The sequence below is a fragment of the Drosophila guanche genome, unplaced genomic scaffold, assembly GCF_900245975.1.
Source record: "Drosophila guanche unplaced genomic scaffold, DGUA_6, whole genome shotgun sequence".
NCBI classification, from domain to species: Eukaryota; Metazoa; Arthropoda; class Insecta; order Diptera; family Drosophilidae; genus Drosophila; species Drosophila guanche.
In genome coordinates, this window is record NW_022995748.1 from 2,560,353 (window position 1) to 2,587,164 (window position 26,812).

Here is a 26,812-nt window from a genome sequence, read left to right on the forward strand (position 1 = left end):
CCAGAGGACAGTTTGCAGCGGCAAATCAGTCGAATCGGGAGCGTGGCGATGTTCGTTTTGCGGCAGTGCTCGTTGCGGCCGGAGCGGCAGTTGCCAGTTGCTTGAAACAGGAGCTGCCAACTGAATGTGTGATTTCTGCGAAGTGTGGATACTAGTGCCAGTGAGGGAATGCAACCAGCCACTAGCGAGCAGCCAAGAAGTGAGCAAAGGCTGCAGCTGAAGCCAGTTCAAAAGTTCAAAACATCAAAAAGTGTCAAGTGAAACAAACAAATGAAGAAACACTTTGCGGCCGGGGGCTCTGCAGCGGCAGCGGCAGCGGCAGCGTGTGTGAGGGCTGGGCCTGCATGTGTAATTAATTTTTGGCATTTAACTTGGCCAGCATCAAGGCTTTAAATCAATTTGACAAATTTGCATTTTTCTGGTGGGCGAAAAGGCCAAAATAAGAATAAAACACAATAAAATAAAGGGAAGCCACCAAACCAAAGGCGATTTCATTTACAAATTACAAATTGATGTGCTACATGGAGGGAAGGTCTCGGAATACAGCAGCAATCAGGGGACGAGCAGAAGAGGAGGGACTTGGGGGAGACATGCCAAATATTCCCCTTCGCTCGTGGAAAGCTTGAAATCATTTGTCTGATATGAGGCAACGTGTTCGGCTCTGCGGATTAAGTGGATTATTGGGGGTCAGGTCATCTTAAGGATTATTTTCTCGAGCTGGCAGCTTTCGTTTTTGTACTCTCTTTTCCACTCGGTGAGCAATGATGTAAAAGGAGCGAAGACAGATAATATGTTGGATCTCCTCACAGAGGTTTTTTTTTTCAAGCTATTACTTATAAATAATTACTTAAAGAGTTGCAAAATAATATCCATGCCAACGAAATTCCTTAATTTAAGCAACTTTTCTCGCTTTCTCAGCGTTTCCATTAAAATTTCGTGAGAAATTTCATATTCAGGGAAATGCTCGGCATTAAAAAATGATATAACTGATTCAAATACTTTTCTTTTTGCATATTTTTGCCCATTTTGCTTGAGCTACAATGAGCTTAATGTGGTGCAAAGAATCTGAGGAAGGTCTGAAGGGTCGGAGCTGGAAAATGAAAGCTGAGAGACCGGGCGGGACAGGCAGTTGGGTAACAGCAAAGAGCAAGAGTAATAATAATAATAACATGAACAAAATGAAAGGAATGAGCAGAAGAAAAATGACTGAAACGTGCCTCGTATGCAAATATTTTCAAAGCGCAGACTAATAAGTGGAAGCCACCAGGACAATGGCTGCCGGGAATGGCAGGTCCCGAAAGACAGAATCCGTCAGGACCGAGGTGTCAACGGGTCCCAGCCGGGAGACGTTAGGGAAGAGTTTCGTTTGTTTCTCCATAAATTAAAGAATCGTTTTCTCTCTCATTTATAACAATAACGAAAGTCTGTCAAAGAGCTCGACAATCCTAAAAAAAATGTAATCCCTCCCACCAGTAACAAAAACAGTATGGGGGAGAAATGAAATACATTTCATTGCATAATTCATGGCGTTGGGGGAGGGCAAGACAGCCGCTTGCCATTTGGTATGGTCATAAATCTTTTGCCATATGGGCTGTGAGGAGCACTTCAACAACAACAACAAACACAAAAAAAACACACAAAAATATTTTAAAAATTAAATTGTTATTGTTCTGCCCAATCGTCAGTCGAATGGCCGTGAACAATTCGTCAGGCAGGAGGCAATCCATCACAAAACAAACAACAACAACAACAGAGAGTGCTTACAATTGCCTAAAAGGCCAGAGGACAACAAAATAGAATAGTTGCCAAATATATTCCATGAGAAGTGGCTAAAACAATAAGCACCGGGCGCTTTAAAACTCCCCTCTGTCCCTCTCTGTCCCACTCCAACTCTCGCTATCTCTCTCTCTCTCTCGGAAAACACAAACAATGAAGCAAAACTGTGGCAGCATCAGCAACATCATCAACAACAGCAGCAGCAGCAGCAGGTCCACTCTTTGGGCCATCAGCAAGAGCAACAGAGCCCACAATGTTCCAGGGCTAATACAAAAGTAACAAACAACAAATTGCCAGCAACAACTAAGCCAAAAGTTCGCCAAAGCATTTGATGCTAAAACAACAACCCAGAGGAGCAGCAGCAGCAGCATCCACATCATCAGTGGCAACTACATTTTTACAACGAATTTTTGTTATTGCACAAGGTAAGTCCTGGTCACCAAATCGAGCAACTAAAATGTGAAGCACCCTTGGTGTTTGTTGTCCCCACGACATGTTTGCTGCCCTTGGGAGTGGCAAAACATGGCTTCCTCTATGGCTTTCTGCTGCTGGATCCCATTAAGCAAGCCTAGTCTTCGATTTGCTTGCACTTCTACGCCTGAAAGGTGCAAAGAATTTGTTGAGAAGAAGTTTAGCCAAAGCAAAGGGAAATCCCTATAATTAAATGCTAGCCACATGGTTGGCCCGACTGCAGCGCACTTATCGGATGTGTCTGACTAGCCCACATCCTCGCACACAGCAGCAAGCGCCAGCACCGCAGCCGCATTCCACTCGAACTCAAGCACTTGTCCAACACACATATATCATCTTTCATGATGTTGCTGCAAAAAAATAGAGAAGAAAAATTGAGAAGAAAATGCTGACAGGCGAGTGAGTGGAAAAAGTTGTTCGAGCTGCCATTGAATACGCTTTTCAGCTGCTGCCGCATGGCAATCCCTTTTTAATTTTTCATGGCTGCCTCGCCAAACTGTGTGAAAGTTCGGTGTGCGTCCCATGGGTCCCATGGGCTATACAATGCACATGCATATAGGGCCAGAGTGCTGGTAAGTCATACTTAACTCATGGCAAACACACACTTGCCTGCACCCTGACTTCTCAGCCCAGTGTCGAGTCCCGACTACGCTCATCTTTCATCTCCTGTCGCTCACGTCCAGCTGCCAAAACTCAAAGTTCTCATATGCTAAGCGTGAAAAATTGCTCGAGATGACCCGCCGCTACCAATCCCGAACTCCACCCGGATCAAATATTTGCATAGTAAATGGTTTCTATTATTAACTGTGTACACTTCCATCTCTCGAAGGCAGTTTTCATAAAAACGCCGAAACAAAGTTGTTAAAATATTTGCCAGGCACTCTCTAAGTGGGCTCCTTAGCTCTCCTCAGCTGTGGCCTGTCCATGTCCTGTGTCTGTGGTCAGGGCCTGGCGCCTACTTATGCTAGGGATGTGCATAAACGAAAATCAATTAAAGCCTGTGCATGCTTTTAATTAAAATTCCCAATGGAGTTGTATAATTAAGTTAACGCTTGTGCATGGCTCACGTTGTATTGTTGGGCGTACTCGATCCGTGAAGAGTTAAGTAACCGAGGAAGGGGCTTGGTAATACCTGGGATGCCATTTGCGCAGTCGCCGCACAGCACTGCCGTAAATAAGGCGCGAAATTTAAAGCTCGAATCTCATTAAAATGGTTTTATTGCCAAGGCAGGGGAAGGTCCTTCCATTTCGCTACACATTCATTTGCCACCCATCCATAGTTGGAGCTGTTGTTGCGCTGCGGGTGTCAATTTCATTGAGCGCTGCTGGCTTTGAAGTTGGCCAAAAGGGTAGCCGAGCAGACCGAGTGGGGGAGGGGCGGCTTGGCACAATTGAAATCGATGGCGGAGAATGGCAAAACTACGGGGCGTGGTTGGGGCCATCTCCATCTCTCACCCACAAGCACAGACACAAAAACCGCTCAAACTCAATTTGGAGCCCTAAATATATATTTTGCCGCTCCCTCCCTCGCGCCACGCATTTGAAAGAGTGAAAGAGTGCCACAAGGACGGGCCGGGGTGGCGGGGAGTAAGCCAATAATTTTCATTTCAACTTGGCATTTTTTTGGCTGCTGCCAGACGCAGCTTCTTGCTGGGCTGGGCTGGGGTTTTGCAGCATCCCCAGCAACCGCAGGAACCGTTTAGGTGGAAAATTACACTAAAATAGACACAAAATGCTATTTGTGGGTGCCAGGCCTCTGCCGAGCAGTGGGGGGTGGGCTTGATATTTCGATTGAGAGTGCCAGCAGCAGTTGGGCAGACATTGGGGCCGAGTGGCGGCCCAATCCAGACCTGGCCATGACGTCATGTGAGTCGTCGCTGAGCATTGACATGGAATCGAACTTAGAATTTTCTCGAATTTCTCGGATTTATACAAGCATTGAAATACGTCATTTAATCAGTGAAACATCAGTTACAAGCAATTAATGGAACACATGTACTCATCCAGCAGTGTGCTCCCAAAACAAGGTACAATTAAAATATCCTTCAGGCAGTGACAGACTCGTTTCGATCAAACGGGGGCTGAATTTCTGAATTTCTGAATTTCTGAATTTCCACTTTTCCCGTTTGACAGTTCATTTTGGAGCGAAGAAATAACGAGAAAAACCGGACCGACAGCCCAAAAAAGAGCAGAGGGAAATTTTAAAGGGCCAGCAAACTTGACAGTTGGCCAATAAAAAATGCAGGACCCCAATCACAGTGCAAGGAAGAGCAGAGAAGAGAGCAGATGGAGATGGAGATGGAGTGCCAGGGGAAAGAGGGAGAAGATGCATTTAATTGTTCGGTGAGGAGAGGAGAGGAGAGGCGTATGAGAATAAAGTTTAAGTACAATTTTTGTGTTGACACTTGGCAGCAGGAGAGGCTGAAGGCAGGAATGTGAAACGAACACAGAGGAGCAACTGCAACAATCAAAAGTAAATACAAATAACAAGTTTTGTGCGACACGAGGCAAGAGGCAGGCAGGGCAGCCACTTATGCCGAGACGAGACGAGACGAGACAAGACAAGACTGAGCCGGAGAGTGCGACCGAGAGATGTGTTCAACAAAGTAGACAGACCGTGACTGCACATAAGTTGGGACTCGCCGGAGAGGGCTGCATCATCATCATCATCATCAGCATGGGTCTCGTGCCCCGTTCATCATGAGAAGAGAAGCTGAACAAATCCTTATGTCAGGGCAGGGCAGGGCAGGGCAGGGCAGGGACATCATATCCTTGTACGTTTGTCTTTCGGGACAATGCGATTCTTCTGCACTTTTTCGTCTGCTCGCTCGCTCGTAAGCAAATTCCTTTTGGCACAGCATTTGTATGCCCATCGTGAAAAGGACAACACGAGAGGCAGCCCTCTATCTGTCTTACGTCGTCTCTTTCTGAGTAGTTATTTAGGTAAATTTGAATACGTGCACGCCAGCTCTCACAAATGCAAAATAAACCCAAAATGCACTTCCGCCTTAATGCGTTTTGTTCTGGGGACACACGTAAACGGATATTAGTTTGCCTGATGTGGCAGCTTTGAGGGTGTTCCTACATAATTGTGTGTATCTCATGTAGGCTACGACCTCATAAACGATGTCGGAATCAAGAGAAATGTGCGCGTCAGAGGCAGTGAAAAATTGCAGCAAGTTGGCAGCTCCTACGGCACGTACCGAAAGAAGAAACCATTTATACAGCTCTCCCCATTTCCCGTACAAATATGGCACAAAAAATAAGTTCCCAGCGCGACGTTAGGTACATGTTATGCAAAATGAATTGATGTACTTAGGCACCATATGGGGGTGGGCAGCAGCAGCTGGACTTTGGGGGGATAAATGTGCTCCAGGAACTAAAAGGCTCTTGGATCTTTGGCATCTTTGAAAGCATTTAAATGTACTTGCCAGCTGGCAGCTAATTTCAAAGTGTCTCCATTTAATCACACTCCTCCCAGCTAGCCAATTCTATTGCGAGTGAATCACACGCAAGTTGATCACCAAAAGGGCCCACCTGCATAATCAAGTTTACTTCTGGCAGCAGGCTCGTCGTCTATGGCGGCACGTCGCTCTCTCTCTCTCTCTCTCTCTCTCGAAGTCTGCTGCCTAAGCGACTGTGGGGCTATGGATATGGGGCATTCTTTCTGTGTACATCCTGGCGCGTGCTCATCATTCTCATATCTGTGGCCTGCTCTACTCTGGCAGCTTCCCTTCCGTTCCTTTGGCTGGTTGGTTGCCTACCAATTAAGTACAAAAATATAAAACGCTGTCAAGGACAAACAAATGTGCATTTTAATTAAATTTTTAGCTCGTGCCGGGCGCGTGCCATTTAAGAATGCAGTTTCCAGTGCAGCCATGAAGTACATGCCGGGGAGTGGCAGTGGCAGAGCCCGAGGTGGAGGTGGAGATGGAGGCCCAGCCGAAGCCTGTCATAAATCACTTGCGAGAAATGCTACCAAAAATGTGCGTCTGTCGGGCAGGGCAGGGCAGGGGGTGTGCGGGTGCTGCTGGGCGTGGCATAATGTGTAACTGTGCCAAATGCTCTGCCACTAAATAAAATGGCTACGTGCAAAGTTTCTGGCCACAGCAGAGCACCGACACACACACCCACAAAAAAAGAAAGAAGAAAGTTAGAACCAACAACACGAGAAGGGAAAATGAACAAATGCCAACAAAATCTAAGAAACTTTCCATACTCGCAGAGAGAAGTTCTACGAGTTGTCCTCGCTGGTAGACCAGAGTAGAGGTTGAGTGGAGTGGAGCGGCGTGATGGAGCGTGCAAAGTAAGAGATACATATTAATTGCTGTTGTGGCAGAGCACAGCACAGCAGCAACAACTGCAACAACTTTGTCTGAAATGCTAAGCAGCAAGCTGGGAGGCGGAGATTTAGAGGCAGCCTTTTGGCCCAACAGACTAGAGCTCTCAGTGCCAGGAGCGTAGCCATAAAGATAATTAGCAGGGGCCTAATTTATGAACCCCAAAGATGAACACAGATTTGACGAGTGCTCAGCGCAGTGCTTTAGAAATCCCTTCGTGTTCGCGTCAAAATCAAATTCAATTCGCCTCAATCAAAAGTTATCCGAGGCAATCATGGAGCGGAAACACCTCCTCCATTGGCCATGTCGCCTGCAGTTGCACCATGGCTGCAGCATGACTGACGCTGTCTGCCCCCAGGCGGCTGTCCCGTCACCGTCAGGCGGTTCCCCAATGTTGTCTCGTTGAATTATAGCGCGCCACGCACTTAATCATTTGCGTTTTCTTTGCCACATCCGAAAAGTTTTGCATGTCTTGGGCTAAGATAGTTGGCAACCCGGGCTCTGATATTGGACTGGGAGCCATTGGTGTTGGCATTGGCAAGTTTTCTCGGCTACCGCAAAGAGCATGGCAATGACAATGCTGCGCGAATGTTGTCCTAGTCCCAGGACCGGGCTAGACTCTATCCGATCCGGGCTCTGGATATTTGTGTGCGTGCTGCGTGTCCTTGTCAAAAGTAAGCAAGTGTCGCGGTGGTTATCTCCAGCTCCGCAGCCCCTGCTCTTCCCTTTGGTGGGTCAACATTTCATACCCAACCACAATGAGCCACTCGAGGGAAGTTTGCGAAAAACAAAAACTTTTGACGTTCGGCGACTGCAGCCACAGAACACAGTCCGCCCTTTCGAGTGCAAGACACAGGGAAGGACAGGGGCGCGAGGGATATTTTACACTAAGAGAATTAAGTGATTCATTGAAATTTTGGGTTGCATCTAAGCATCGCTATTTGAATACTTATCCATCAACTGATGAACGAAAATTGTTCCATGTGCAAGCCCTTTCCATGCGGGTCGTAGGTCGTATGATTAATATTAAAGTTTTCTGCCAGAAGTGAAAATTAAACTTGGCCAGCCAGGCACCATACGTTTTTGCAGTGAGGCAGGGTGCAGGATGTAGAGGGACAGGGACAGGGACAGGGAGAATGGAAGCAGCAGTCAAAGACACGCAAAAGGTTGCCCCAGGATGGGGCAGACAATAAAGCGACAACTGTGCGGGAGGGGGAAATTTTGTCGACTGTTGCCAACGTTTAAATCAGATAAACATTCCATGGGCTCCCTGCGTGTTGCTGTTGTTATTCCAGTGCTGGGTTTTTCCTATGCGGGTGTGGCAAGCTGTGCTGGTGTTATAAAGCTGCAGGCGGCAACTTAATTTCTTCTCATTTTTGCCTCTGGCGGAGCAGCAAGTACAGCACAAAAAGCGAGTAAATCCAAAATAAATAAGACATTTGTTGTAGTCATTGTTATGGCTGTCTGTGAGCCCGAGCTGATGCTGCTTCTGCTGTTCTTGCAGATTTTCCCTAACAAGTCACTTCACCACAAGCGCCAGGCGAACATCTGAGGCTGCGGGTTGTTCGCGGCATATGAGCGATTTTTGTTCGTTGTTGTGCTTGCAGTGAGTGCCGGAGTGGGCTTATTAATTCATGAGCTCAGTTTGTTGCCCAACCTTTTTTCGCTTCCCTACATCACAGCCTACATTCTCCTGGTGATGGAGAAGGCCACGGTGTTCGATGATGTTCGACTCCTGCCCGCTGATGTGCCGGTTAAAGAATGAGCAACTTTCTCGCTGTAAGAAATTGTAGCACAAAAAGAGATTCCCTTCCACCCATTGCGTTCACTCAATTGCAAACAATATTTCAATTTTATTTTATTATCGCAGCACACGCGCTGGCTTAAAGGGAGCTACGGATATCCTTTACTTTCATTGTATTATAACACAGACTGATGCCAGCCAGAAAATCTCACTCTTAATCCCATTGCGACGCACACACACATGTTGGCAGGGTGCTGCGGATGGAGCTGGTGGCTGTGCTGGCTTTCCAGCCAAAAGTTATTGATAGTTATGGCCCGCCCCCTTTTTTGATTTGACCAAAATTCACATTTTTCCGCATCCTTTCCATTGTGGCACGGACTCGGGATCCCTAGCTGGCCCTCTCTGTTCATTTTTCCAGCTCGGTCACTCGCTTTGCAATACAAGAATTTTGCATAATTTATTAGGAATATTTAATAAAAAATGCCACAAGGCAAACACTGATGGCAACGGGTAAGGCTGCCGTTTGGCAAACTTTACGCTTCGTTAGCTTCTGTTCGCTGTTGTGCCTCTCCCTCTCTCTTCGCTCTCTCTTCTCTGTTTGCCTCTCTCGCTTTTCTCCTTTTGTGTGTGCAGGCACCAAATACGTTGAGCTACATTTATGCTTTGTTTCTCTCTCTCTGCCACACACACACACACACGCACACACACAATCGCCTGCATTTGCAATGTAGATTCACTTTTGTGAATTTATGGCGGAAAAACTCACACGCCAAGGAGCAGCATGCCGCAGCCAGGCACGCTCGCAGATACCCTCTCAGAAATCGGAGCGAACTAATAAACCAATGCCATAAATCACAAAACGGGAAGCCCTAAGATTAGGGTACGCTTCTTAATGGCACTGCGCCCTGCTTGAGCAGAGTTTTCTTTTGACTTTTGACAACAGCATGGAACTTAATTGAGGATTCATCTATTTTAAACTAATATTTATCATAGAAATTCGTGGAAATATAAATAATAATTATTACAAATCTTTTTTGTTCTTGTTACTTTTCCGCACAGACTTGTTTCGATTTCATTGATTTGGTAAAAGGTGTAGCCCCTCTGCGTGTGTGTGTGTGTGTGTGTGTAAACCTTTTAACATAAATCATTGCCAGTCGCTTGCCAACCTCAATGCAGCCAGTGAGGCACGCAGGACTGTGTGGAGGAAAAATCCTTTCGCATTGATTTGATTTGAAATTGTTGAAGCATGAAGTGACAGTTGAAATATCGTTTTACATGCGCCGCCAACGCTGACGAGGACGTTTGAGTGGAGGTATGGCGGCTGACATGTAACTCAACAAGCGGCGACAAGGCTGCGTGTCTCTCTGATTAGTCACTAGTCACTAAAGCAACTACACATGCGAGTGTGTCTACCCTTGTGGCTGCTTTTTCCCCTTTCCCCCAATCAACTTGCATTCTGGCACACACACACACACGCAACTGCGAACTTGACATTCCGTTGCGACTCGTCGCTGAATTTTGTTTTGCTTGCATTCAGAATGCCATGCCGCCACTTGCCAATTCAATTTCATTGACACCTGACATACAGTTTCTGGGTTACCACTGGTGATGGTTGAATAGAGCTGTTGTGGGAAAATCATTCACTTAGTTCGCAGAGACTAGAAGCAAGAGTAAACTATTTACTCTTAAACAAAGTGAAAGAATAAAGCACAAATGCCCCGCTCCCTTCTCTTAAGTTTGTGATTCGCGCCCCCAGCCTCAAGGGTCAGCATTCATTAACCCCTTTGCGATGGGTTGAGCTTATCCTTTAAGGCACACAATCAAGCGTGAAAAGTATATTTTATTTTGGATTCTCTAGCTTTAAAAGTTCTATGCATCCACATTAAAATGTCGTTTGTTTGGCTCGACTCCGGCATGCGGTACTCCAGTTTTGGCAGCTGCTGGGCTGAATCCACAAATTGGGCAACAACAAAGGAGGAGTAGCGAACATCACCCACAAATTGGGTATCGGTTAAAAAGAATCAAGTGCAAAAAAATGCTTCAAATTCTAATCTTTTAGTTCACGCTTGAGTACATCCCACACAGCCTACCGTACATATCCAGCACCGGCACCAAAGCGGTCCAAAAACAGTAGAAATTGCTTAAGGGAAACCTTCGCTGCTGTTAGCTGTTGCCCTGTGAATATGCAGAAGAGAAGTTAAAGCCCTCCATCCAATGTATTTTAATTTCCATTCAAAAGTTTCCCACATGTTCGCAGCTCTACTGTAAAATTGTTCTAGGCGTATGTGTATGCTTCTATCCAAATATTTTCACTAGTACTGTTTGTGTTTCTAGACACGTGTAAAAGCCAAATATTTTGCAGTCAATATATCAAAAAATATATTCTGCGCGCCTGCAGACTTCAGAGATGAATGAACACAAAAATAGAGTGAATAAGGGGCCATAGAATGGACCAAAAATATGCACCACACTCGTACATACCAGAAGGGTAGAGCCCATAAAAAACACTGAAAGAATTCGAGGCGAGAGTCGCTGCCTAAAACCCGAAACAGGAACGTCATGGGCAGGGCAGGGCAGGGCAGGGCAGGGGCGGACGCACACGCCTCTCTTTCACACTTTCTGCACTGCATTTTGTTTAAAACAAATACATTTTACGCCGAGACAAACTAACAAACATTAATCAAAACTTTTGCGGCTCGGGCTGAAGGTTGCCCGAGAAAATGGCCAACGCAGAGGGAGCAGATAGCACGGCCAGATAGTTACTCTCTGGATGGTGGGTGCGGAAGTGCAGGAAGGGCAGTGGCCAGATGACCAGATGCTGGTCGGTGGCTGGCCTCGGCCTTTTCTATATTAAAGTCCCCACCGCATGACGGGGCAGCATTTGCAAGCTCTTAGATACAATGGCCAAAGGTCAAATTGTTATATGGAGCAGCTGGGGTGGCACGGAAGGGATGATGCTGGAACTGAACTGAAAGTAGGCCGACTGCGACACTGGCAGGTGTAATCTGCTGCTCCGCCTTCGCGACAATCTGGGGCTTGGCCTTTGACCTCGCAACATTATGCCTGCGTCATTCCAATCATAAATGCTAGAAACTCGTATCGTGGCTGGGACTACACTTAGAGATTTTATATCGTCGGAAATTATGGATAGAATGAGTCAAAGGAGTTAGGTGTTCTCTCCTTAAAGGTTTCATTTTGGAACCCTGCAAATCCTTGCAACATTTATTGCGATATTTCAATTCCATCTAAAGTTAGGGTATTCCATTCGTTTTCTGTGCAATCAGCATCATGTTGGAAATAAATTTAGCTTTTGTGCACCGCCATGCATATTTAAAAGAAATTCCCCCACATATGCCCCACGTGCATTTGGAAAACTGTGTGATTGTCCCAGTTGAAGCTGCTCCTGCTGACCCCTAACCCATGCCCACTGTTGCTGTGGGATGTGGAGCGTGGCACATGTAATGCGAAAAGTGTCCTTGACTTTGCCTGCTGCTGGGGGGAGTTTTGTTTAATTGCAAACACACACACACACACACACACACACACACAAACACACTCAAGCGCTGTCGAATGAAATTCCTAATGAATGCAAATGAATGGCGGGGCTCCAACAACAAACTACTAAAAGTATTTATTATGCATAAAAAAAAAAAATGAAATTTCATGACAACCTAAATGTGTTAAAGGGCACGCAGGGGGCAGGGGGATAGGCATTTATACCAGTGTTTGCACATTTGCTTGTGACGGTGTTTGTTTGTTTGCTCATTTAATTTAAATATTTAATTAAAATCTCGAGCGCGGATTGATTCAGACAATTAAAAATAGCACGCTCAGCAAAGGTGTGTGCAGCCCAGCCCCCTTCTGCCCGCGCTAAACCGCTTGACTAATCCATAAATATCAAATCTCACACAACAACAAAAATGTGCCTACATTTTAGGAATTTATCCGTGTATTTGCATACACAATTTACTTTTACAGTGCGATAGAGGACACACGTTTTGTATATTTTACGTAAAATGCAAATTAAACTATCACTGATCATTATTTTTGTCTTTTATTTTATTCATTATTGTCCATTAAGAACCGTCCGCTCTCGCTCTCATCTCGCTCTCCTTCGTCTTCTCTTTGCGTTTGCTCTCTTGTTTGGAATTCGCCGTGACGCGAATTCGCCCTTGCTCGTTTTGGTGTTTTGTCTAGGGATCGCAATTGGCAAAACCCAGCCCACATGAATGTACCCAGAAAGGAAAATGACGGACCCCAGTTCTAGATGAAAGTACGTACACAGAAAGCTTAAATGTATCTAGTTGAAATCCAGATAACTAATTGTTAGATTCAATTATCAACTTTTTTTTGGCTTCTAAGGTCTGTTGCAGCGTTCTATTGGTGTGTTTTTATTGAAATAAATTGTAATGGCATTTATACTCGTGAGTGTTTTTCTGCGTGAACCGCGTGTGAATTTGTGTGCGTACATTTGCTGGTCATAAACATGATTAAAAATTGTTTGGCTCCTCTCTCCGGGGCTCAAATTAAACAGCCGAACCCGCAGCAGCCACAGCAGCAGCAGCAGCGGCAGCAGCAGCAGCGGCAGCGGCAGCGGCAGCGGCAGAGGAACACAAAGCACCTTGCGGGCTAGGCCTACACGCACACACACACACACATATACACATGCCCGTGAATGCGTATGCCTGTGTGTGGGTGGGTGGCTGCATGCGGCTTTGACGCTGTTTGCATTAGTAGGCAAACCCCCCACCCCGGCGCTGCTTGATTCCTTTCTCCACCGTTCGTTCGCTTTTGTTTTATTTGCTTTGTTCTGAGCTGGCGGCAGGATTTGGTGGGAGTTTATTTGCTCTTCGGCTTTTATGCGCGCAAATTGTTTACTCTTTTTAGTGGCTTTTATTATACTAGTACATGCGAGCACTCGGGCGGGGGAAGGGAAACGATTCCCAAATGATCTACAGGTCTGAAAAGGTCAACCCATGGATTTGGGTGGGATTACATCAACTTTGCTCTGAAATACGTTTGCAAAACGAAGTCACAATGAATTTGAAACATTTTCAGTGTAATCAGATGGTTGATGGGAATCACCGAATCAAACAAATACAGGAAAAGACAGGAAACCAACATAAATATACAAAACAGTCGCACAAAATTCATAGAGACTCATTACCCATAACTCATCTTCAGGGCCAAATCATTAAACTTTTAATCCTCTGTCCCATAACTACCCCTTAATGGGCAAACAATGCTCTACCCCTTTCACGGAGTACTTTTTTCCTCTCCTCATAAGCAAAGAAAAAGCACTTAGCACTGTGTTCGCCCTCCCTCTGCCCTGCATAATGGCGCAAAAGCGAGCCAAGCTTCCTGCCACATATGGGAGGAGCTACACTTTCGCCTGAATGTTGCATTCGCCGCCTGATGTTTGGCTTGGAAAAGCAAAAGTGCATACAAATGCGTTTCGTTTGTAGTCCTGAGTCCCCAAACTGCATTCGCTTTTTATGGTAATGCAGCAGCAGTAGCAGCAGCAACAGCAGCAGCGGAGGGCGTAAAAGTGTGGAGATGGAAATGGGAAAATTTCCCAGCATTGGCCTGGGATGGAATGAGATTGGCAGATTGAGACTTGGCTTGACTTTTATTAGCTTTCGATGGGATAAAATGTGAAATACTTATGAATCAAAATTAAATTCGCACTCTCGATAAGCATATTGCAATTTCTTGAGTTTCTTATTGCCAGTAGAACTTCTGACAAGTTTCGTACTCTTCCAAAGTGTGCCAGGGAAAATGTGGAGCAACTTATGAGAAGTACTACACATCCCATACCAACCCTCTTGCGCCCTTTTTGTGCTGGAGCTGCTGCTGCTCTCCGTCGCTTGACCTTCGCCTCGGAGAGGCATACTCAGAGAGCTCCTCAAATTGGCCAAAAGTTGTGCCGAAACGAGCCAGTGCACAAACACAAAGAGCGAAAGTGGAGCACAGACTCCGATCTCCTCCCATCGCACACATTTCACATGGACATACAAACTACCTACACACACACACACACACACACACACACACTGACACGTATCGATGATGGCCAGCCTGTTTTTAACTTTTGTAAGTTGTCTCTGGCATTTTTGATCCACTGACCTGAATTCTACATACATTCATATGTGTGTACCCATACATATTTGATGACCAAATGCTTTTCAATATCCTTACAACAACATCAGCGGCACATCGGTCGCACATTGCACAAAAGCCAACAACAATGGAGGAGAGTAAACTACACTCGTAGAAGCGAACTGGGTCTGTGGCTGTGGCTGACGGAATGGAATACAGTTTCAGGTGTGTGTACTCACGTGTGCATCCCCTTTGTGCCTGTATTGGCTCCACCGCAGAACATACAGTAAAAGTGTAAAAGTACAAAATACATTGAAATGAGCAACTAAATTGCATATCAAATATATTGTAATATATTGTAATACTGCACACAAGTTTGTCGCAGATTTAGTATGGTCAAAAGTTTGGCTAGATGTACTTAAAAGATACAAAGTGGCCAAACCTGGTTAAACCATGAAGTTTCAACCGCAAAAGAGTCGATCTCGGCTGTTCCCCCTGTTCATGTGCATATTTAAATACGCGAACGCTTTGTCATTCTGCATAAATAACTAGAGCAGCGAGGGCAGAGGAGATTGAATAGGTACAGGCCCTCAAATATATGCAAAACTAGTGCGAGTCCGCGTATGTGGAAATGGGAAATCCATCAGAGAGCGCTTTTATTCATAACAATTCCTCTCACACAGCACCGCCTTTATAGAGGCCGTGTTCTGAAATGATTTAAACGTTATCTGGTCAGACTAGCTATTTTAATTAAGCCAATGGGCAGGCAAACGCTCGTCTAAAAAGCGCTTTTAGCTATGAGCAATATGCACATAAAATGCTAAACCAAACACATTTATAATCGTATCATCGGCATATCAAAATATTTGTAGAAAAACGAGAGCACTCCTCTTTCACGCACCTTTGCTGTTTGCTTGATAGTTTCTGATAATCATTTTTAAAAGCGAATCTATGGTAATCGGATATCCGGCTGTGTAGCGCTGACCTCGACGCGGATCTGCTCGGCGGTTGGTGCATCATGTCAACATCATAATGCCATTAGATAAGGGAATAAAAATGGACACTTTTTTATGGGCCAGAGCTACGCTTTCGATGGCATTTGTTCTATGCAAATGTTTGCATATTTATTATTAAAAACAGCAAAAGAATTTGATATAATCCGCTGCATTTAATTGACTGAAACTAACAACTGAAAAATGCATGTGGGTCACACGAGAGTCTTTAACAAAAACAAAAAAGGATGCATAAAAAATAAAAACCCATAGGTTATATGGCTCGTTCGTGGTATTATGGCTGCTTCTGTGGATAATAACTCATGCCAGGATACAATAGAGACGGGGAGGCGGTCTCCATTGAAATGCTTTCAATGGGCAGGGGATCGGGGAGCGTATTTATTTGCATTCTCTGATCCGTTACAATTTCAATTATGAGAAATGGGCCGAGATGTGTTTGCATTTCATTTCGATGAGCTCAGCGCCGGATGACAATAATGAATCGATGCTTTTCCCATGTGGGTCTCCGGGGCAGGATGAGCAGCGAAGCAGCAATGCAACCGAGTAAAAGTATTAAATATTAAATAAAGATGAGTCCATTCATGAGTCCTGACATCTTTAAGTAAGAACGAAAGCAATTTGAACCACTTCTCAAGGACGGCAAAGCGCTAATAAACAAAGATTTTCAACCAGCGGCAGGATAAGAAGGCAAGGGAACGACTCCATCAGGGAGCCACCAGTTGGAGCCTGATATCTATCCGTTATCTGCTATCTGTTTGTTTAGCTGCCACTACATGTTGTTGCAAAGTTTTCCCGAAGCAATCAACTGCGGAGGTCCTCGAACTGCTTCCCTCAATTGGAAAAGTCAACGGCTGGCACCAGAGCCAGCGCCAGAGGCAATATTGTCCCTCATTTGATGAGATGCGGGCTAAGACAAGGGGAAATTGAGAACAGAAATGCACTCGGCAGATGGCAGACGGCAGGTGGAAAGGAAATGCAATCAAGTCGGTAACTGTCTGAGCAAGCTCCTTGTCATAAGATGATTTTTTCGTAACATTTTCGCCATCTTATCCGGCAGCAACTTTGGATGGGAGCGCTCGCAGATGGATTTTCTTGACTAAATAATTAAGGAAATGAATTTCAGATTCCTCCACAGCCTCCATAAACTAATTGTTTATTTAAGGAAATATTTACTGTGCTACGCCACAGCCGCCGACACACATTCCTGAGAATAATTGTTGCCTTGTGGAAAAGTATTAAGGGCTGGAATTCAAAACGCCGGAATTTGTTTGCATTTTTCAATTTTGTTACGGCAAAAATATTTGCAGAGCAGAACGAGAGTGAGTGGCCATGGAATTTGGCTCAATCGCATGCAGTGCCATTCAGGCGAAAATGCTTCAACCTCTGTCACTTTCCGACCGCCGCCCGATTCAAGTGCAAATCGAATCAGGCCGGCGTGAGAATGCGTCAGGAAAAAGGGAATGGCCTGGCATGGCATGGAGTGGAATTCACCAAAAATACGAGAATTATATTATTATTGAGTTTTTTTGTGCGTTGCATTGAAAAACGTTGAAAATCCTTTGCCATGCCCCAGAAAGGCATTTCAAATGGAAAACTTACTTCTGGGCGTGGAAAAGCGTTGACGTTGAATGGCATTTTATAGCTGGGTAAAGCTGCCATGCCCAGCTGGGCGAGTGCCTTGGAAAAGCAAAAGCAAATCAAATTTCCGGCTACAGCATCGAAATTTCTCATCCGAACTGGAAGCCCATGCCTTCCCCGTCATTAAAGTTGCATCCTCGACCCGAACAATTAGTTGGGTTGGACTGCTCCCATTTCGTTGATTTCCCAGCAGCTTCCGTACAATCGGCGAACCCTCTGACTAAATAATCAATAACTGTCACACAAAACCAATTGTGATGTCTCTCAGGCGCCTGCAAGTTTTCGGCTCACAAAAGTTCTACGTGGAGTTTGCATGTTGCCCAAACAAAAGAGATCGAAGCAGAGCTGGCCATAAATGGAGCATTGAATAATAATCGCAGCAGGTGGAACGGCCTGAACAGCGAGTGTGTTAGATGTCTGCAAAACTTTTGGCTGCCTCCTAGACAGGGTCTCGACTGATTTGTGTTTAACTTTGCGAGTAGCTAGCTAATCTAATAGTGGCTATGGCTGGTACACCTCTAATCAATTTCGAACTCGTATCAGCACATGAAATCGATGATTAAACCCAGCCCACACAGAGCCAAACATTTAAATGTTTGGTGTTCTATGGCTTACCTTGCGGCAGTTGGGTTCTGGCACGCCCCCTGGCTACGCCTCTGACAATATGCTGATCAGCTTTTTTTTTTGTTTTTTTCCTGCCCACATTCGGGCTGACTTCTGCACATTTTATGGTTGGTTGTCCGGGGCTATTGTCCTCGTCGTCGTCAATGCCATTCACAGTTTCGTTGTGGGCTAATTTAATATTGTGCTTTGTATGATTTTCACATATTATCAAGAAGTTTTATTGCGGCAATTGAACACGTTTGCAGAGGAGTCTGCTCCTCGTAAAATTCAAGCACCAGCCCCCCAGTATTTTTGGATATTTATGTGCTCGATATTGTGTGTAAATGTGTGTGGGTTGTATCGCCCTCGCCCCCGGGCTGTGTATCCTCGGGCTGTTTACTTTTATTGGCATTTCGGTGTTTCGGTATTATTGGTTATTGTGGATACCGCCGAAGGAGTCGGAAAAGGTGCGCCCGCATGTCTAGCTGGCCGATATACACTTGCAATTGAACCTTTATTTCTGTATTTATGGCTTAATAAGAGACACGTGTGGCCCGCGGGGCCTGCAGTCGAGTAGGCCGAGTACGCTTATCGAGCACTTAAGCCAACAACTTTTTTACAGCCAAGATAAACGTTTATTTAATTGCCACAACACGCTCACACAAAACTTTCACGCCGTCCATTCTATTTGGGACAAGGCCATAAATTTATATTTGCTTATGATGATAATTAGCCAGGCCGATGGTAATGCCATTGAAAGGCACTTCTGACAAGTGATTTATCATGCCCAATAAGTGTCCGGCTCAATGGGAACTTGTGCCCATGTCTTGGACAACAAAAACACTCTGTAGTACAGCTTATTGAAAACCAATAGATGAAGCATACCTGGAGGTCCGCGGATACCGAGGTCGTTAGCATTGCCGCTGGCCGCGCAGTTAATTAAACGCTGCGGCGCTGTTTTAGCATAATTTAAGGCTGGGGCTGGCTAAAATCATGAACAAATGGCAATGCAAATGTTGACAAAGGACCAGCAAACAATAAATATTCGTAGCAAAACAACAACTACTGAAGTGGGCACTCGACAGAAATGGGAGCGCGAGCGGCTCGAGTTGGGTTGGCAGAACTAAAAAACAATGTGGGGGGCCAGATTGGTTGGGGCTAGCCCGGGCCCAAGGCGCCCGCGCAGCTGCAACTGACCACGGCTCGTGGCGGCAGGAGTCTCCCCTGCGATGCGAATTCCCCAGGTTACCCAGTGCCTCTTGAGAAGTACCGCTTAGCTACTGTTTTCTCTGGTCCCCTTCGCTTTTCCTTTCCTTTATTTTCCAGGCATTTTGCTTGGAGTTTCTCGTTTTTTTCGTTCTTCGCTCTTCGCTCTTTGCTTTTCCCATTTTTGTTTTGTTTTTCGCTGGTAAAGTCTATTATGCTTGTGAAAATTGCTTTACAGCTGCAAAACAATGCGGCAAAAAAGGTTACACAGCACAAAAAGAAAGGCACACAAAAAATGAATAATGACTGCGAGGAGCTGGAGGGAATGGACGGACTAGAGATTACTTTTAACTTTCCTTATCCCTAGATAGGCAGATGGAGAACGCCGTAATGCCCTTACACAGTCCATAGATGCGATCCGATCACTTCGGAACAGAAACATATCAGTGCCAGTTACCTATGCCTCTGATTACCTGTAAATATTTACACTTTCATCAGCTAGCCTGTTAGGGTATTAAAGGGGAATTTGCTATCAAAGCAGCACTGGAATAATATTTGGGACCTGGAGGCTTGGGGAATGAAAGTGCAGCTAAAATAATTTGCACATAATGAAGCCGGAAGTGTGAATGCAAAGAATACAAGAAAAGCGAAAGAAAAGAACTTCATTATCAGCGTAGAGCAGGAGGAGAGAGCGCAAGAGCGAGAGCATTCAAGCAGAGAAAATTACACAAAAATCTTTGCAGGGATTTTCTAATTAAAGTTTCAGCAAACGAACGCAACGCGGCGCCAAAGTGAAATTAATGGCGCTGCCTTTTCGGACCTTAATTTCGTGTTGTGTGTGTGTGTGTGTGTGTGTGTGCGCGTCTTTATGAAGTCAACGATGGCAGCACTTTTGGGCACTTAATCTGTTCTCTCACTCCCACCAGCCGTAGCCGTAGCGTGTCTGTTCCCTGCGCAGCTCTCCCGACGCCTTGCCTTGCCCTTGGCGAAATGTGTGTGTAATTTATTTGCAATCAATGCGGCCCAAAAGGACATTATTTTTACATTAAAGCAAGGGCTAGAATGGTCTGTGTGCGAGACTACCAAAGTTGGCCAACAAAATCTCTGCCAGAAACCAAAAGCACTTGGCAGCTGTCACCCAATACTTTTCCATGCCGAGCAGAGCTTGCACAGCGAGAACATCGAAGATCTGCTAAGTCCCTGCTCATCATCGTGTGACATGTGTGTGCACGGAACAGCCGACATTTCAGGAGCAGGAACCACCCCATTAATGGAAGTTTCATTAGGCCGAGCAGAGGCCATTGCCTGCGCCACATAAGGTATGTACATCCGTATGTGTACAGCAACAAAAAGATTCTCGAACCCCGGGCACGTACGAGTATCGTGTGTCATAAGCAGGCAAGCGGCTTACGGCACAGGGCAGACGGCAGACGGAGACACAAATGACGTTGCAGTTGTGCAGTTGGAAATAAAATTATTAACCTCGCTGCAATGCAACATAAATAGGATTAGTGTCTGCAGTAACTGCACAAGAAGAACAAACAGAACTTGGACTCCAAGGAGTAGAAGCAGGAGACGGCAGAGAGGAGAGGCCACAACAAAGCGGAGCCAGGCACATTTGCATTTGCATGTTGCATACTTCACGCTAGCGTGCTTCACATACGAGTATGATAAACGGCAGCGACAATGCCACAGCCAACCACAACAAATACACACTCATACTCACACTCACATGTGTCTGTCTGCGACCATTTCCCTTTTGCAGTGTCTGCTCCATGCACGTTTTGTCTGCCACCATGCTGCCTTTGTTTGGCAGCACAAAAATGCAGCTGAGAATTTTCAGCAACATGCAAAAACTTCATTTCATTTCTGCGGCTGTCGTCCAGTGTATTGACCCCTAGACGCCCTCCACATGCATTAGTGGCCAGGCCCTGCCCTGCCCTGTCCCGCCCTCCCACCATCGCGGTTTTTGCAAGCATTTTGTTTGCTTTGCGGCTTCCGGTTTCTGTTCGGTTTCCTATCCACCCAGCACAGAATTGGTCACAGTCCCAAAATATTCAATGCTTAGTATTAACCCGATTCTGATTTTTGCTTTACTGGATTGGAAAAATATACACCTAAAGGTTGCTCCTTAATGTAGTAAATATTGAAATGTTTGCTTATCTTCGAGACATAATTAGGTAGTCAATATCAAGGCAATCATGCAAGATGCTTTCTGCCACTTTGATTATCTCATCAGAATACTTTTCTCTCTTGGAAAAGCTAAGTGGAGATGGAGAGAGGCTGTTGGCAAGCTTTAAAACTAATCGCGGATAGGCTTAAATGTTGTGCATACGCCCCGAATTTTTCGCATATTGAGCAGAGCAGCGGGGCAGGCCGCAGCACGGTAGGAGCATGGTCGAGGCCCATAATTGCAACATGCCACACAAAAACACAAACACACAGAGAGAGAGAGAGAGAGCAACTGTGTGGATTGCTTGGGGGGGCACGTAGCCAAGTCAAACAAGCCGCGGGGCATAACCGACAGTTCTAGTCGGAATGTGGTTGAGCCGCGGGATTGTGGGCAGGAGAGGTGGGCTGTGGCAGAGGTGTATGCCGCTTTGGGACTCCTTGGTGGCGTTGTTATGACTTAATGTCGCAACAGCGAGCTATGATGGCTATGATGGAAGTACAGGCCCATTGGCCAGGCTTATTAAAATGTCTGGCAGCTCGTGCTTGAGTTTATGACAGCCGCATTGATGTGCCCTTTTCCGCTCTCGTTTCTTTGCAGGCTTGAGGGAGTGGTCTGATAGGAATCAGCTCATCTTCTAGTATGCCATGGCAGCGGCAGCAGCCACATCGTCGCTGGAGGATCGAGCAAGACCCCACGACATAGCCAGCGACAACAGCGCCCAGCATCGCACGCTGGCGACGAAGGTGCGCCGAAAAGAGTCGCGACCCCTGCGGCGCCTGCATCCGCCCATACCGCTGGGGCAGCTCCTGTGGCTGCTGTGCTGCCTGAGCCAGCTGCGCGCCGAGTGCCCCTCTGTGTGCGAGTGCAAGTGGAAGAGCGGCAAGGAGTCCGTCTTGTGCCTTAATGCCAACCTCACACATATCCCCGAGCCGCTCGACGCCGGCACACAGCTGCTCGACCTCAGCGGCAACGACATTCAGTCCATACCCGATGACAGCTTCGCCGCTGCACAGCTGCTCAACCTCCAGAAGGTCTACCTGGCCCGCTGCCGCCTCAGGCTCATTGAGCGGCACGCGTTCCGCAAGCTCATTAACCTTGTGGAGCTGGATCTGAGTCACAACCAGCTGGGGGCGATCCCTTCTCTAGCCCTCTACCACGTATCGGAGCTGAGGGAGCTCCGGCTGAATGGAAACCCCATCCTGCGTGTCCCCGACGACGCCTTCGCGCACGTGCCGCAGCTGGTGCGCCTGGAGATGAGCGACTGCCGCCTGGTCTTCATTGCGGTGCGAGCTTTTGCCGGTCTGGAGAGCAGCCTCGAGTGGCTGAAGCTGGATGGCAACCGGTTGAGCGAGGTGAGGAGCGGCACCATCACCTCTCTGTCCTCGCTGCACGGCCTGGAGCTGGCCGGCAACGAGTGGAACTGCAGCTGCTCCCTTCGTCCGCTTAGGGCCTGGATGCTGCAGCAGAACATACCGAGCGGGATTCCACCCACCTGCGAGTCTCCCACCCGACTGACTGGCCGCGCCTGGGACAAGCTGGACGTGGACGACTTTGCCTGCGTGCCGCAGATCGTGGCCACCGACACGACGGCGCACGGCGTGGAGGGACGCAATGTCACGATGAGCTGCTACGTCGAAGGAGTGCCCCAGCCGGCCGTGAGGTGGCTGCTCAAGAATCGCCTCATAGCGAACCTCAGCGCGGGTGGCGAAGACTCCGATGAGCCACGCACTGCAGCAGCCACACAGGGCCGCAAGACCTATGTCGTGAATATGCTGCGGAATGCCTCGAACCTGACGATACTCACGGCGGATATGCAGGATGCGGGAATCTACACGTGTGCGGCGGAGAACAAGGCCGGCAAGGTCGAGGCCAGCGTGACTCTGGCCGTATCTAGGCGTCCCCCGGAAGCTCCGTGGGGTGTGCGGATTGTTCTGTTGGGCGTCGTGGCCGCCCTGCTGTTTGTGGTTGGCTCCTCGTTTGCGGCCATCTGCCTGTGCTCCCTGAGGAGGCGCCGGAAACTGCGGCTCTGGAACTCCGTGCCACCCGTAAGACGCAGCGAGAGTTATGAGAAGATCGAAATGACGGCCCGAGTGCGGCCGGACCTGGGCGGAGGGGCCAGCTGCGGCGGCGGCAGTGCCAATGGTGCCGCGCTGTTCCACGATGCCGAGGAGCAGGGCTATCTGCGAGCCGCACACACACCCCTCAACGACAACGATGCGGGCCAGGCGGCCATTGTGAATCCCAGTGCGGGTAGTGCCCAGCGCCGCAATGGCGATTATCTACATGTGTCCACGCACTGCGACGACGACGAGGAAGACCACCAGCAGCAGCAGCATCAGCAGCAGCCATCGCGAAAGACTTCTATGGGTGGCGAGTCGACAAAGCGACAGACAGGCAATGTTGTCTCCGCATCCGCATCGGCATCCGCATCCACAAGCACATCCGCTGCGAATAATTCAGTGGCTGTGGCAGTGGCGCTGGAGGAAACGGATCTGCACATCCCGCGCCTGATTGACATCGGCGGGTAAGTTGACCTCGCACCCTCACAGCCTGAGTGCTGGTGCAGCTTTTGTTTCTGCGGCTCGTTACTTCGAGTGGCAATTGTCCTATGCCTGTCCGTGTCCCTGTCAAAGAGCTGTCATGCTCGAGTGAGCCGCACGCCCGGATCCCCGTATTCCGTCCGTATTATGGGCAACACTTGACACTTCCACTTTGTGCTCGAGCAGCACTCGCTCCGCCCATCTCCCCTCCGAATCTCCCTCCACCATCTTACAACGCGCGTGCTAATGACGCGCGAAATATGCGAGGGCTGGCCCCACAGCCAACAGCCAACAGCCAGCAGGCAGCAGCCAGCATCCAACATCCACGAGAAGTGCTTTATTTTGGGCTCACACACTGAGACCCCACTCTGCCTGATTGGCGCTGGTCGTGTGAAAGGAATACGAGTGCGGGTTAATGGATGTGGGGCTGGTTATCGTCACGGACATGGACATGGACATGGACATGGACATGGAAATGAACGTGGAAATGCAGCAGCAAAGGGAGAACCTACAGTGAAAGAAACACAGAGCAAACTTGACTCTGTTTCCCAGCTTAATGCCACAACTAATCAAAAACATTTTCTTGCCTCTCTCACAGCACCGATTCTGCATCCAGCTCCATCTCCAGTCAAGTGGATGCCGCCGCTCGTCTGGCTGGCTATGGCGGGCATGCTGTGGCATGGAAGACAACGCCCATAGCCACCACCAAGATCACTTCGCCGCACAGCAAGCCCACGACGATGAGCATGCCAAACCAAACTAGTCAGGGTGCAACCACGCCCTACTCCCGCTACGGCAATCACCCGGCAGATGAGATGGCCACGTCCGTCTTTTGCAGCAGCAACGGGGATGGGCCGGACAACGATCTTTTCGACAGCAACTATCCGGATCTGCTGGACATAGCCAAGTATGCGGTGGCTCAGGCCCATCAGCAGCAACAGCAGCAGCAGCAGCAGCAAGGCCACGGCTATACACAGGGAATGACGGCGCCCAATGGGGGGCTGTGCACGCTGCCCCGGAAGCTGAAGACGAGCGGCAAGTACTTTCGCAACTCGTCGGACAGTCAGTCGCCGCTGCTGGCGGATAACTCCAGCAAGTATGGCAGCAGCACCCTGGGAGATGGAAGCTTTCTCAACGAGGCCATGGGCCTGGGAAGGCGCTACTCTGCGGAGTCCAGCTACGCCAACTATGCCAGCACCACAACCTACACTGGCGGTGGCCAGAGGGCCAACAGCTTCCTCAATCTGGTCCAGAGCGGAGCGCACAAGGGCGGGCCCCACAGCATCGGGCACAAGCCCAGTCTGCCATCCAGTCCGGTGCAGCATCAGCGCTCCTTGAGCAGCGCGGCCACGCCGCTGCTGGACTTCTCGGCACTGGCCAACAGGGCGGCGGGGGCAGCCAACTCCTCGGTGGCCGCCTACGACTACCATGCAGCGCAGCTCGAGCGGTTCCTCGAGGAGTACCGCAACCTGCAGGATCAGCTCTGCAAGATGAAGGAGACCTGCGACACCATCCGCAAGAAGGAGACGCCCCTGAGGGTGGCCATTGGCCAGTCGGCCGCCCAGCTGGCCGATCCAGTGATGTACAGCGCCGCCTCGCACAGCCCCAAGGCGCCGGCAGCCACCAACCTGAAGACGAAGACGCTGCTGCCCGGCCAGCCGCCAGATCCGCCGCCCTACTGGCTGCACCGCAATGCCATGCTCAAGCGACTGAACGGCGATGGCAATGGCAATGGGAGTGCGAGTGCGAGTGCGACTGGCGTTGGTCCCTCCTCTCCGCAGCCTGGACAGGATATTTTCAAGAGCTAATCGAACCCGTGTACAGATGGATGGATAAACGAAGATCATCCTGGAAGATGTTGAGATGTTGAGAGTGATCCTGCAGGCCTGATTGCATTTGTCTGCATAGGTAGTAAGGATTAGGTAGCTGGAGGACGGACAGTCAGACGGACTCTGTTGTATTATAGACACACTTTTCCACTCTTTATACTCGCTAATACGCAATATTAAACGGATGAAAGCCGACAATGTAAGTGTATAGTATCCCTTGCAATCCCTTAGAACGATAAAACACAATCTCGAACATCCCTAACGGAACCTTAACCCTAAAACGCTCTCGTGTTAGTCCAACTAAAAGTGTTTTTGTACTTTAAGCGATCTCAATATAGAAGAAGGATAATCTAGCTGTATTGTAAGTTCATTTGCGTTGGCACAGACTGCAGGAATTAATCGATTGATTGACGTCGTACTCGATGTATTGTTTGATTGTTAGATGGTTTTATTTTTAGGTACACAGAAACCAACTTAAAGTTAGACATTCAACTGAAATTGTAAGCCAATTAAATCGACAAACGAAAACTCTACACACTAAATTCAGTCTAATGAAGAAAATTGTAATTTACAAGCATAAAACAAAAACATATTTTAGGGTGTCACCAAACTAAAAACTCAAAAACATTTCACCCAAAAACAAAAAAAAAAACGACAAAAGCAAAAATAAATTAGTTGAGAATTGAAATGAAAACAGAAACAAATCGGATTTTAATGGTTTCTGGCATGTCCTGCGAATGGTCCCGCTGGGTAAAGGACTGAAACGCTGAAACGACCTGGCAGAAGTAATGGTCGCTTGTCGTGCAACATTCCGTTTTGGCGTTTAGTGGCGGGGCGTCTAGTGGCTAAGATTAAACAATAATTTCACAGCACACACAGTCCGGGAGGGAGAACCACCATCATCACACTCACAGCCACCAGCCACCAGCCACCTACCTCCACTCCATTCGAAATGGCGGCAATTGGTTCGGCGTAAATTTCTTTTATTACCGCACCGCATACCGGCTGGCTGCCAAATGAAGTTGTAAAATGCAAATGAAGCCGTCGACGTAGTCGACAGTCACATGCGCGTTAAAGTTCATGTTCGATGTGATGTCGCCATAAAGCAGGATTAAAAGGAATTTATGAACCTTTGACACGGTACGAGCAGGAGTGCGAGGACAAAATAATACGAGAAGGGAGACAAACCCACAAACGACAACGACGACATGATAGCTGTTTCATTCAGACCACCTCAGCCGCTCTCGCTATTTCCCAGCAACTTATCGCACGTCCACAGACTCACAAAGTTGCCTACTTTAAACGGCAAGACCATTGGGGAGACTTTGTTTGTGGTAAATAAAAGTCACAAAGAACAACTACAGCTGAAGCGATACTGCC

General features: G+C 47.6%; 1 protein-coding gene across 1 annotated transcript; it reads left to right on the forward strand.

Annotated features, from left to right (window-relative positions):
* LOC117584429 lies at positions 1–26,059 on the forward strand. The gene is made up of 4 exons (XM_034273326.1): positions 1–199; positions 1,686–2,201; positions 21,661–23,587; positions 24,202–26,059. The coding sequence occupies exons 3-4, from the start codon at positions 21,708–21,710 to the stop codon at positions 25,409–25,411; spliced, it is 3,090 nt and encodes a 1,029-aa protein (XP_034129217.1). The 5' UTR covers positions 1–199; positions 1,686–2,201; positions 21,661–21,707; the 3' UTR covers positions 25,412–26,059.
* The last annotated feature ends 753 nt before the right edge of the window (positions 26,060–26,812 follow it).

Coding starts and splice junctions, on each gene's coding strand:
- LOC117584429 (XM_034273326.1), top strand. CDS start 21,708: ATGGCAGCGGCAGCAGCCACATCGTCGCTGGAGGATCGAGCAAGACCC. Junction 23,588..24,201: donor CGCCTGATTGACATCGGCGG/GTAAGTTGACCT, acceptor CCTCTCTCACAG/CACCGATTCTGCATCCAGCT.